Source organism: Anolis carolinensis, chromosome 5 (genome assembly GCF_035594765.1).
Source record: "Anolis carolinensis isolate JA03-04 chromosome 5, rAnoCar3.1.pri, whole genome shotgun sequence".
Lineage (NCBI taxonomy): Eukaryota > Metazoa > Chordata > Lepidosauria > Squamata > Dactyloidae > Anolis > Anolis carolinensis.
In genome coordinates, this window is record NC_085845.1 from 77095214 (window position 1) to 77108833 (window position 13620).

General features: G+C 42.6%; 1 protein-coding gene across 1 annotated transcript in view; it reads left to right on the forward strand.

Annotated features, from left to right (window-relative positions):
• corin (corin, serine peptidase) overlaps positions 1-13620 on the forward strand; it is a 156458-nt gene that overhangs the window by 91852 nt on the left and 50986 nt on the right. The window contains exons 7-9 of the mRNA XM_062981623.1: positions 6597-6704; positions 8254-8364; positions 9086-9202. Of these exons, the coding sequence (XP_062837693.1) occupies positions 6597-6704; positions 8254-8364; positions 9086-9202 (336 nt within the window). The remainder of the gene's footprint in view (positions 1-6596; positions 6705-8253; positions 8365-9085; positions 9203-13620) is intronic.

Below are 13620 nucleotides of genomic sequence, written 5' to 3' on the forward strand. Positions count from 1 at the left end.
GTTTACAAAACTCCCGGCGCAAGAACACGGGAGAAGTAGGCTCTGGGGTTGTTTGACATACTTCTGGGGCACAACTTTCTTGCAGGTGCAAGGTTTCCAGATCTGCCTGGGAAAGATCTGGCTGAGAGGAATCCAGTTCAGACTGGGAAGGTAAAAAACCCAAGTTTTCATCTTCATCAGGGATTACAATGTCCTGAGCAGGACTACAAGGCCCATGGTTCATCACACTATCCCCCTCCTCAGGGCCCCTCCCAAACTGGGGTCCTCTCCCCGAGGCGCGAGGTCGCGGTTTGGTGGGATAGGTCAGATGGAAGCGACGGGTTAGATCAGGAGCATGGACTGTGGAGGCGTCTTCCCAAGAGCGTTCCTCAGGCCCAAAACCCACCCAGTCAATGAGATATTGTAGGCGGCGGCGATGAAAGCGAGAATCCAAAATGTCCTCAACCTCGAACTCCTCCTCCCCATTCATCAAAACAGGAGGGGGGGCCGGTTGGTCTGTATCAGGACGCACACCATCCGCCGGAAGGAGCAGGGAACGGTGAAACACTGGGTGAATGCGCATTGAACGCGGAAGTTGGAGTTTGAAAGTCACGGGGTTTAATTGCGCCACCACTGGATAGGGGCCAATGAAGCGGGCATCTAACTTCCGGCATGGGCGGTGGGAGGGCAGAAAGCGAGTGGACAGGAAAACCCGATCTCCTACCTTGATTTCGGGGCCCGGCTGGCGGTGTTTGTCAGCGTGGCGTTTATAGTCCTCCTTGGCTTGGTCCAGTTGCTGGAGCAAAAGTTGTTGCACCGCTGTGAGTTCCTGCAGCCAATCCTCTGCTGCGGGAACTTCTGAAGTTTCAATGACAGGGGGAAAGAAACGTGGATGGAAACCGTAGTTTGCAAAGAACGGCGTTTCTTTTGTAGAAGCTTGAACTCCATTATTGTAGGCAAACTCAGACAGTGGTAACAGAGAAGCCCAATTGTCCTGTTGGTAGTTTACATAACAGCGAAGATACTGCTCCAAAGTGGCATTGGTGCGCTCCGTTTGCCCATCTGTTTGGGGATGATGAGCTGAAGATAAGCGAGAGTCTATGCCCAGTAGTTTTTGTAGTGCCTTCCAAAAACGAGAGGTGAATTGAGATCCACGGTCTGTGACTAAACTCTTGGGCAATCCATGTAGTCTGAAAACATGCTGAAGAAATAGATCCGCAGTTTCTTTGGCCGTGGGGAGGCCTTCGCAGGGAATGAAATGGGCTAACTTGGTGAATAGGTCCACCACCACTAAGATCGTGGTGAATCCACAGGAAGGTGGTAGGTCAGTGATGAAATCCGCGGAAATTATTTCCCATGGGCGAGATGGGGTAGGAAGGGGGTGCAAAAGCCCTGAGGGCTTCTCCCTTCGTATCTTGGAGCGCTGGCATACTGGGCAGGTGTTGACATATTTTTCCACATCCTTGCGGATCTTGGGCCACCAAAAATCTCTTAGGATCAAATGCATGGTTTTAAATAGTCCGAAGTGTCCTGCTGGTTTGCAGTCATGACACAGACGAAGCGCTTTTTCCCTGCCCGGTCCGGGTGGGATATAAACATGATTTCTATAGCAGAGCAGCCCATCTTTAAGCGAAAAGGGAAAATGCAGACCTTGGCGAAGTTGGTCCTGCGCCCAGGCATCTGCTTGCTGACTAGCCCTGATTTCTTGAGCACAGATGGGTCCTGGAGTAGGGGAAGTTGAACCAATGGGACTGGATTTGGTGTTCCCCACTGTGAGCGTGGCAAAGTTCTCAGGTTGTAGCAGTTGGGATTCAAAGGTCTCCTTGCGTCCTGCAGCGTATTCCGGTTTACGTGACAGGGCGTCTGCTTGCTTGGTTTGAGCTGGGGTCACATAATGAATCTGGAAGTTGAAACGTTCAAAGAATAAAGCCCAACGTTGCTGCCTCTGATTTAGTTTGCGGGCAGTTCTTAGATGTTCTAGATTACGATGATCAGTGTGGACTTCAATGGGGAATTTGGCCCCTTCTAGCCAATGTCTCCAAGTTTCAAAGGCTGCCTTTATGGCCAGTAGTTCTTTTTCCCAAATGGTGTAATTCCTCTCTGGTGTGGTTAGTTGACGAGAATAAAAGGCACAGGGGTGGAGGTGATCTCCCACCGGTTGTAAGAGTACAGCCCCAATTGCCACATCAGAGGCGTCCGCTTGCACCACAAAAGGGGTTCCAGGATTTGGGTGCTGTAGAATTGGCTGGGAGGTGAATAGTTTCTTCAGTTGCTGGAACCCTTTCTCTGCTTGATCAGTCCAGCGGAAAGGCTGCTTTCCACGGATGCAGCTAGTGATGGGGTCGGACCAGCGGGCAAAATCTGGAATGAACTTGCGGTAGTAGTTCGCGAACCCCAAGAAACGCTGCACCTCTTTCTTGTTAGTTGGCGCCCGCCATTCCAATACTGCTGAAACTTTGGCTGGATCCATGGAAAGCCCTAGAGGCGAGATGCGGTAGCCAAGGAAATCTACCTCTTGTAGATCAAAAGCGCATTTTTCTAGCTTGGCATAAAGTCCATGATCCCGCAGTCGTTGCAACACCATTTTGACGTGGTTCTCATGTTCTGATTGTGATCTGGAAAACACCAAAAAATCGTCCAGGTAGATTATCAAGAATCTGTCTAGATAGTCCTGGAAAATATCGTTGACAAAATGCTGGAACGTTGCGGGAGCTCCGCATAAACCGAAATTCATAACTCGGGACTCGAATAATCCGAATTTAGTCTGGAAGGCGGTCTTCCACTCGTCCCCTTCTCTGATGCGAACTAGATTATAAGCCCCCCGAAGATCCAGCTTGGTGTAGACCTTGGCTCCTCGAAGTCGGTCCAGTAGATCCGAGATTAAGGGCAGGGGATAGCTGTTCCGCTTGGTGATATTGTTCAATGCTCTGTAGTCCACCACCAAGCGTAATTCCCCTGACTTCTTCTTCACAAACATCACTGGGGAGGCGGCTGGGGATTGAGAGGGTCTGATGAACCCCTTGCGAAGGTTTGTCTCTAAGAATTCCCTGAGAGCTTCTTGCTCTGGTTCAGTCAGGGAGTAGAGATGCCCTCGCGGGATCGGGGCCCCCTCCACCAAGTCAATGGCACAGTCATAAGGTCTATGTGGGGGTAATTTTTCGGCTTCTTTCTCATTGAATACATCCCAATACTCGGAGTACTTCTTTGGCAAGGTGATGATGGGCTCGGAGTCTGTGGCATGGCATACCTTGGCTACGAGGCAATGGTTTTGGCAGTACGGTGAAGCAAACTGCAGTTCTCTGTTGGACCAGGAGATGTTAGGGTCGTGGAGTGTCAGCCATGGAATTCCCAAAATCACAGGGAAATGGGGAACCTCGGTAACAAAGAAGGAAATCTCTTCCATATGTTCCCTTATCCACATCCTGGTGGGTTCCGACCACTGGCTTACGGGGCCCGTCTTGAGGGGACGGCCGTCTATGGCTTGCACCACACGGGCATTCTTGAAATCATGATATTGTAATCCCAGAGAGTCGGCATACTCTCTATCGATGAAATTGTTGGTAGCTCCAGAGTCTATCATGGCGTGGATCATGACGGGTCCCCTTTTTGCTGACCATAATGTGACCACGAGAAGGAACAGGACCCCGGTTGGCGGCTCTTGGATGGATTTTTTGACCGGGTTGGCGAGCCTCTCTACACCCGGTCGTTGGCTTCCCCCGCCGGCTGTGTGCCAGTCGGCTCAGACGCCTTCGACTCCGTGGAGGACGCCGCCGCAAGACGGGCGGCAGGCTTCCCTTTGGCTGGGCACTCTCTGGCGAAGTGGCCCCCGTTCCCGCAGTACCAGCAGAGGTTCAAGCGTTGACGACGGGCCTTCTCGGCGGCATCTAGTCTGGGACGTACATTGCCCAACTGCATCGGCACCTCCTCGCCTCCTCTGGGGTATGGGGTTGGCGGCGGGGGTCTCCACACCGGACGTGGCTGAACACTGGCGGGAGCGGGGGGTTTTGCCCCGGCTCTACCGCCCTGGCCTCGAACCCATTGTTTCCTGTTGGCAATCATGACTTCAGCCCGTAAACATTGATCAATGAGTGCCTCGAGGGTCTGGGGAGGATCCACCTTGGAGATTTCTTCCAGCATTTCAATGTTGAGACCCTCCCGAAATTGTCCTCTGAGGGCTACATCGTTCCAGCCGGTGTTGTGGGCCAGCACGCGGAACTCGGCTATGTATTGAGACATGGGTCTGTCTCCTTGAAGGAGGCGCCGGAGTTTGTGACCGGCTGCCTCCAAATTGTCCTCGATTCCCCAGGTCTCCTTAAGGTGATCCAAGAAGCGTTGTGCTGAACTTAGGTGGGGGGAGGCTTGATCAAACAGGGCCGTCGCCCAGCTAGCCGCTGGTCCGTCTAGAAGACTGTAGACCCACGCCACCTTGATGTCTTCTTGGGGAAACTCGGCATCACGGGCCTCTAGATAAGCTTGACATTGGCGGCGGAAAACATGAACCTTAGCAGCTTCTCCAGAAAACTTGGTAGGCAACGCCATGGCCGGGAGGCGAACTCCGCGCTCCCTCAACCCTTTTATTTCTCCATCCTGCGCGTTGAGTCTGTCACGGATGCGGTCCACTTCGTCCTTGCTGATGGTGTAGCTGAGCGGCTGTCCAGCCGGCGCGGCTCCGGTAGACATCCTGGCCTCGGTTAGTTGGTGCTTATGGGTGGCGGAGTCAAACTGTCACGACCCAGGCGGCAGAGGCACCAATAACCATACACAGAGGCCAGAATCTAACTAATATCTTTATTGAAGGAATATATAAAGTTAATAAAAACAAGTATAGAAAATAGTCCAGAATTAGACCCTTCAGGAAAGGTCAGAATTAGTCCAAAAAAGCAATGTCCAATAAGAAATATTAAGGTCCAAAGTTGTAATCCAATAACCGAAACACTCACTTTGCCAAGCAAAGTGAGGGGAGATGACAAGGTCCTTAGTCCATAAAACTTGAGCGTGGCTAGGAAATAACTTGATACTTGAAACAAGGCTTGAACATGGAACAAGGTAACTAAGAACAAGAACAAGGTCCGTGGAATAACTTGGTAAAATCCGTGAAACAAGGCAAGGATTAGTCCTGGGAAACAAGGCAAAGTCCGTAGGTAAACAAAGGCTGGGAAGCAAGGCGAAGGCTGGATAGCAAGGCAAGGCTTGAGCTGAAGCGAGGCTTGAATCGGAGCGCGCTGTCCAGACACAACTCGCTCCGTAGGCTGACGAATTGACTCCGCGAAGTTGCTACGCGGGCAAAACACCTATATAGAGTCCAACTTTCTCACCAAAGCGGTTCTCTGGGAATCAGAAACGAAAGCTAAACTCTGAGACCAGATGTTAAACTCCTTAAAGATTCTCACGAGAACCAATGTTAATTGGCAACATTCTTAGCTGCTATCCTCGCACTCCTGCGCGAAGCTGAATCCAAACTTCTCTGTTGTTTACAAAACTCCCGGCGCAAGAACACGGGAGAAGTAGGCTCTGGGGTTGTTTGACATACTTCTGGGGCACAACTTTCTTGCAGGTGCAAGGTTTCCAGATCTGCCTGGGAAAGATCTGGCTGAGAGGAATCCAGTTCAGACTGGGAAGGTAAAAAACCCAAGTTTTCATCTTCATCAGGGATTACAATGTCCTGAGCAGGACTACAAGGCCCATGGTTCATCACAATAATATACTACAATAATAATAGAATAATAATCGAATGATATAATGATAATGTAATGTGCATAATTCCCATGGAGTAAACAACAAAACCACTGGACCAAATCACACCGAATTTGGCCACAAAAGACATAGTCATCCAATCAATCTGCATGTGGCAGCGTGTCAGCAAAAATGGCTAGTCATGAATGTAGTCATGAATAATGAATAATATAATAATAATATAATAGTAATAATATGATAATATACTACAATAATAATAGAATAATAATAGGATGATAAAATGATAATGTAATGTGCATAATGCCCATGGACTAAACAACAAAACCACTGGACCAAATCACACCAAATTTGGCCACAAAAGACATAAGTCATCCAATCAATCTGCATGCAGCAGCATGTCAGCAAAAATGGCTAGGCGTGTCAGTGCTGACACGCGTGTCATAGGTTGGCCATCACTGGACTAAGCTTTCATCTTTTGTCACTCCTCAGAGAAAAGAATGGTTTCTTTTTTTCGTGAGAATTAAGTCACAGTATTTTGACCCATTGATAAGTTGACCCAGTTTTTTGAGGGGTGATTTTTAAAAAATAAAATTTCTAGACTTATACACGAGTATATAGTGTAAGGGGAGATTAGTCTTGTGATGAAATATTATTTTCAATATTGTAGCAGTTTTTAGTGGATTTTAATGTGCGGTGTTCAATAAACCATAAAAGCATTGTTTCACATAAAGTTCTTCCACTAATTTCATTACTAATTTCAGTAATAATATTACAATATAATAGCAGAAAAGCATGTTGTAAAAAATATTGCTTTTCCATACTCATTCTTTTTGGGAAGTTCATATCCAGATTAAATTCTACTATAAAATGTTAATGCACGAGTAAGGTAAAATAAGGTTTTTTAAATATTTTATTTTTTGCAGATTGCAGTGAAGGAGTTTTCCGTTGCAACACAGGAAAATGCCTCAATTACACTTTTGTTTGTGATGGATATGATGACTGTGGAGACCTAAGTGATGAGCAGAATTGTGGTAAATATAAATAAAGCATAACTTTATATAGACAGATCTAGATAGAAATATTTTAAACACTGTAATGAAGAACATTAATAGCATTCTCTTGACACAGGGCCAAAATATTTCCATGTCTGTCTTTCATTGTGGAGTGTACAGAAGCTAAAATCCACCATAATTTAAATACACTTAAGCTTATGAAACCAACAGTTTTAATTTTGTTTAATAGTGTTGGGTTGCAGTTTGGCTGTTTTACACATGGCAAAGTCCTCTGAAATCTCCCATTTTCCCTGAAATGTTGATTCTAAGGAAGGTTAATCTTTCAGATATATTAAGAATTAATTCTTTATTAAAGTAATTATGGATGTTTGTTCATTTTTTGGAAGCACATTCTATATATCCTATGTTAAGTTTCAGAGAGAAGTTTTTCTACTTAATATCTTATGTTTCCATATTTTAATATAACAGAACTGTCTTCTTACATAACATGGGTTACATTTGAGTTTTGAGGTAGGAGAGGCCTATGAAATAAGCTATATGACAAAGCTCTTTTGAAACTAAAGGAAACTTCAACACATTGCAAACATTGGTTTCAAGGTACCTTATGGGTTGAAAAATAGGCTGTCTTAGCATTACGAAAAATATCTTTGCTGTACTATGGAATCTGGTACAGGCAGTCCTCGAGTTATGAATAAGATAGGTTCTGTAGGTTTGTTCTTAAGATGAAATTGGATATAAGTCGGAACAGGTACCTTTTTAAGTGTAACTCCAGCTATATATATATATATATATATATATATATATATATATAGAGAGAGAGAGAGAGAGAGAGAGAGAGAGAGAGAGAGAGAGAGAGAGAGAGAGAGAGAGAGAGAGAGAGCGAGCTATGGATAGCATAGAGAAGGGTTAACATCCCTATGGTGTTTGTTTGCCTATTTATTTGCCTTATTTCACCTCACTTTCCATCCTTGCTATAACTGCATATTAAAAATTTAGCTTTTTATGGAAACTAGGATTGGTGACAAAGTTTCAGTGGAGACACTTTTCCCCCAGTTCTTTCAGGAGATAACATCCCTTCTGAGGGATTTCTGTCACTTTTTGTTTTCTCATTTCTTTTCTTAACTATGAGTTGTTTGTAAATCGAATGCTTGTAACTTGGGGGGCTGCCTGTATTCAAAATACAACATACATTTCAAAATTCCTCCTATGCTTAGATAAAATCACTCTTTGAATTGTGTTCAGGTTGTCTGACTCCTTTTAACTTCGATAAGAAAACACTGGGAATTGCTATGATAGCCATATGCAGACAGTTGGTCTGAAGGGCTGTGTTTGGAAAATAGAGCAAGCTTGCTTTTTAAGATATAGAACCCAAAGCAATGGATTTAAATTACAAGAAAGGGGGGGTCTCACTAAACATTAAGAACTTTCTGGTGGCAAGTGCTCTTTCAAAGGTCATTGTTTCATCGTACTCTCTTTGATTTAATTATATGTGAACCAGTTGTGTTAGAAATAGTAGGATTTGTGTTGATTCTTTTTCATTTTTTGTCTTTCTTTTCCTAAAAAAAAGATTGTAATCCACTAACTCACTACCAATGTGGAGATGGGAGATGCATAAGAATGGACTGGGTATGTGATGGTGACCATGACTGCACAGACAAATCAGATGAAGTCAACTGCTGTAAGTTATCTGATTTTATAAATTTTGATATCAGTTCTTATCATTGCTGTTATGTGCTGTCAAGTCAGAAGTTTATGACATTTTTTGAATTATTTTATTTTTCAAATACTTTTATTATTGTTTCAGCTTTGCACCACCTTATTTATACTTAATTTCCATTGGTGCATATACCTATAAGCATCTCATTTTCATGTAACTATTCGTTTTTCTGTACCTTCTCCTTTTATACATTCTTCTGTTTAATTACTTTTTATTAATTTTATTGTTAACACCCATTATCCCCACCCCCATCATCCTTCCCCCAGACCACATAATTTCCTTATATCTTTATCCTTAATCACGTGCACATTTTTTTTAGTTTTATCTTTTTAAACATCTGTGGTATCCATAGCTCTACATAATCATAATTAGAGCAGAGTTCTCATAACAAATCTCATTGATTAAATGGATTTATTTAGTTGAAACTAACAATTGGATTTTGTCAAGTGTTCAGCACTATGTTTAAACAGTATGGATGTAGTGTATTGCTTTGCTCATGTATATTATAATTTTAACTAATATGCTTAGCTATCAAACCTATAGGATTGTACTTATTTATTGTATTTTTATCAAATAACTTCTGTGATATTTTTTGAGTCCTGCTAATATGTTAAGTATGCTTTAAATGATTACATATCCTTAGAGCATTTTAAAATGAACAATGCTTTCTTATTTTCCACAGCATGCCACAGCCAAGGACTAGCAGAATGCAAAAATGGTCAGTGTATTCCCACTGCTTTCCAGTGTGATGGAGACAAGGACTGTAAAGATGGAAGTGATGAAGAAAATTGTAGTAAAAGTAAGGGGACTCCACATGTCACTTGCACGGTGCAGCATAGGGAACTGTAACAGAAAGCTTTTCAGAAACACTGGAAGATCATGTTTTTGCATCTTCTAAATACAGGCAGTCCCCAAGTTATAATCAAGTTCGGTTCTGTAGATTTGTTATTAAGTTAAATTTGTTTGTAATTTGGAACAGGAAATTTTTAAGTATAACTCCAGCCAAATATATATATTTCCTAGCTTTGGATAACATAGGGAAGGGTTAACACCTCCGTGGTGTTTGTTTTGCTGTCTGTGCCCCTGTTCAGAAGATTTCAACTCACTCTCTGTCCCTGTGATAATTGGATTTTGAAAAAAAATAAGGAATGGCAAGAAAGCTTCAGTGGAGACACCTTTCCCCCATGATAACTCTTTCAGGAGTGAATTTCCCTTCCAAGGTGTAATTCTCTAATTTCCTGTTGTCTCATCCCCGTTCTTAATTATGAGTCATTTGTAAGTTGGAAGTTTGTAACTCGGAGACTGCCAGCCTCTAGGACAGTGGTTCTCAGCCAGATTACCAGTTGTTAGGATTTCTGAGAGTTGAAGGCCAAAACATCTGGGGACCCACAGCTTGAGAACCATTGCTCTAGGATATCCCATGATTCACTGTTTGAATGGAAATGCCTCCTTTTCCTAATGGAATGTACTGGTTCATTTGATTTTTCACTATTTTTTAGAGCTTCAGTTGTTTGCAGAAGCATAGATAACATTCTTTTGAGTAGTTGAGCGAGCCCTGAGGCAGCCCATCTATGCTTCAAATACTGCCTAGGGGCACACTTTCTCCACCCCTGCTCTACACTATATATCCTCTTAGTTTTTCTCCAGTTCTTCATATTTTAGGGCATAAGGATATGCTTTATGTCCACATATTTGTATACTTCATAGTGTGAAACAAATTTATCTTTGAACCTACCTTTTGAAGAAATTTAATTTGGCATAAGGACTTCTTGCCTGCGGCATGGCTCATTGTAAATTTAGGCCCATATCTGTGTCTAAGTGCGATGTCCAAAAGAGAAACACAAACTAATCACCATACATTATTTACCTTGTTGTTTTCTTTAGCTTTGAGAAACAACAGAGAGCAATAAACATGGGTTGCAGTGACCCAGGAGTACTGTGTCTAGAGATGAAGGTTCACAGCCTGTTGTAGCTATACATTTCCCCCAGAAGTTTATTTAATTGTTTATGCAAAAATGCTGCACAAAAAAAGCAATAGCATATAGCAGGGAGCTTGTGCTGCATTTCTAAAGTCGTATATGATCAAGCAGAAAAAAGGATTTAAGGGAGGGATTTAGTTTGACAGGGACAATTACATGCATATACCCATTCCTTGGTTTTTTAATAATACATAATTTGTAGCCAAATGTATGGTCTGAGTGCCATTGCAGTTAGATTATTTGAAAGTTTATTTATATAAAAAATTAAAACCATCTATCAATGTTACAGATACAATGTCAGCCTTCTTATATATACAAACATCTATTTGAGGTGGCCAGAGTTTGGGGATATAAATATTTAAACAAACAGAAAGGCCAACAAATATGGCCCAATATTATTCTTGCCTGTCTCTGTGCACATTTGAAGATAGCAAAACTGATCTGAAAATTCTACTTAAAAAAGCATTCCAATAAATTGTTACATTAGAGATTGCTTTATAGCATATTAGAGAGAAAATCCTGAAGATCTATGTTACATGTACAATCTTATATCAGTTTTGCACCAAATTCATGTGATGGGCATGAATTTATGCAAACTATCATGGGAGTTGTAACTTTGTGATGAGAACAGTGTTAGTGAACTTTAAGATATTTTCTGTCATAGAATTGGAGTATGTAGTCATGTCTGTAGAGAAATAGACAGAAAATTAAATCAGTTTCCTTTTGCGTTAAATCCTTCTAAGTTCTTGCGCTGTTCTGCTATATGTCTGCAACATTCTGCTCCCTTTCCCAATTTCCAACAGCCTTTCCAAACTTTTTTTCAGAGAATATTTTTTCATCAAATAAGAAATTTAGCTCTCCTCGTTTTTTTTAAAGAATGGAAGCAATACTTTGTGGGAGAACATGGGATTAGAAAGTCTTCTCTGCAGTCGTTCCCTATTTCTGGAAGGCCTGATTGGTGATTTATTCAACTATTGTTAAACCTTAGCTTTTTATTAAAACCTTTTTGGCCTAATTGATTTAGAATAATTGAATCATGGAGTTGGAAGGGCCATCCAGTCCAATCCCCTGCTGAGCAGGAAAATACAATCAAAGCATATTTCATTTATTGAATTCTTTAATATGTTTCTAGTTATCAAAATTATTTTATTGTTTTAAAAATATCAGTTGTTTTAAAGTGTTATAATCACTTTGAGATGAGATAGGACAAAAATGCTTAAGCTGATCAATAAGCACAGTACTCCATTATGACCATCCCATCTATCCCCTGCTTGCTCTCTCGGATCAGTCAGGGTCCTTCCAGACAGCACCAAAATGTGAGACAAGGAAGTGGATTTTAAAAATGGGGGACCTGAAAGGGAGTCCAAACACAGAACTGTCAGTCCCACTGCATAGTTGCCCGCCATCCTTACAGCTGTTTTTTTTTTAATCGGATTAAGATAGAGGGCAGATGGGGGACATCCTGAAGAAGTTTTTTAAAATTCACTCCAAAGATGCACATATACGCATATGAAGTCCCGCGCATAATGGAGCAATTTAAAAAATCTTGGATCTTTGTCTTCCCCCAATGGTTAATTCAAGCTCTGTTTATGTCAGGGATTCCTCTTTTTCAGAAGAGGAAGGGGAGCAGGAAAGTGTTCACAAATCTGAGGGTGAGTTGGAGTCTGAGGAGGAGACTTTGCTAGTACCCTCATTCCAGGAGAGGTGAAAGGAAACAGAACAGAGACATCGTTCAGCTAGATTAGCTGCCAGAAATGCAGCTGAGTAATTAGGAACTGCCCTAGCAGCTGTGTGGGGACCCAGGGCTATAAAAGCAGAAGCAGGTGCAGCCAGCTCTTGCTGGTAACAAACTGACTCTAATGCCTTCGCTCTCCATGTGCCTGCTCTGAGTCTGCATCTGGATTTATTGCTGTTTCTTTGTCTGAAGCAAGACTTCCTGGCTTTCCTTTGCATTATTCCACTGAGTGTGCTGTACTTTATGTTTTGCTGAAGTAAAGCAGTTTTTATTTACTTACCACAATGTCTTAAGGCTGTTCTTGAAAGACAAAACAGGACAGTTTAACATTACAAAGTATAAAAGACATAATTTGAGAGTTATATTTGCTTTCAACTTGTGCTTTCCTGAGCCACCTGTGTCTCCGTTTGACAGCTAATCAGCTGTTTTGGGCTTTCAGAAACACATGTGCTCTGGAGGAGTCCACACAGGGGGGAGGGAAGGAAAGCATGTGTTTTACATGACAGATGGGATACACAGGCATGGAAATGGGCATGCTTATCAGGAAGAATGGGATGTAATAGGCACCTTTTCAACATGTACTTTCCGGCCCTTAACCCGATTCCTCCTGATTTCTCCTGCACTTTGGCTAAATGTCGTTTAGCCACTCCCCTTTAAATCTGCTTCCCCTCGGATTTTAATGCATGTGTAGAAGGGCCTTCAGAGTGCCAAGGAGCAGGTAGGTGTTGTGTCATGGGTTCTAGGATGGTTGCCCAGCTGTGCTTAACCATGTTCAGCACAATTGGGCAGTAGGGACAGTTGAGGGAGTCCCAAAGAGGACATCACATGGACGTTATATGGCAGCCAGGATGCTGGATTGACCCTGCATTTGATGTCAGTGTAGAAGGGCTCTCAGAGGAGGAAGCAAGGGAAACAAACACTTTTTTCTCTCCACTAGATCTTCTGTAATATAATTTGCCTCTTTCAGGGAGCATTTATGAGGAGTTTGTTTAAGAGGGAATTATGATAAGGGTTATGTTCTAGCTGACAAGTCGTGCGAGATGGTGTTCGTTTGGTTAACATTAGCTATTCTGAGAGTTTTCTTTGAAGTAGTTAATGAGCATGTTCCAAGCTCACAGAAAACTCAAACGGGGAATCTTTGAAAAGAAGAAAGGAAATCCTTCATTTTAAATATTCAGCTTGCTTAGTGAGGTTTTTAAACGTTATTAGAATTCCTTTGTAAAAAAGTCGATTTGGGAGTCAGTCTATGGCAGAAATATCAATAGAATAAGGGTGTATTGTCATGATCATAGAATCCTAGAATTGGAAGAGACCACATGGGCCATTCAGTCCAACCCCCTGCCATACAGGAAAAGCACAATCAAACATTCTTGACAGATGGTCATCCACCCTCTTTTTGAAAGCCTCTACAAAGGGAGGTTCTGAGGCATTGGGTTCTATTGTTGAATGGCTCTTACGGTCAGGAAGTTTTTCCTAATGTTCAGGTGGGATCTCCTTTCATGC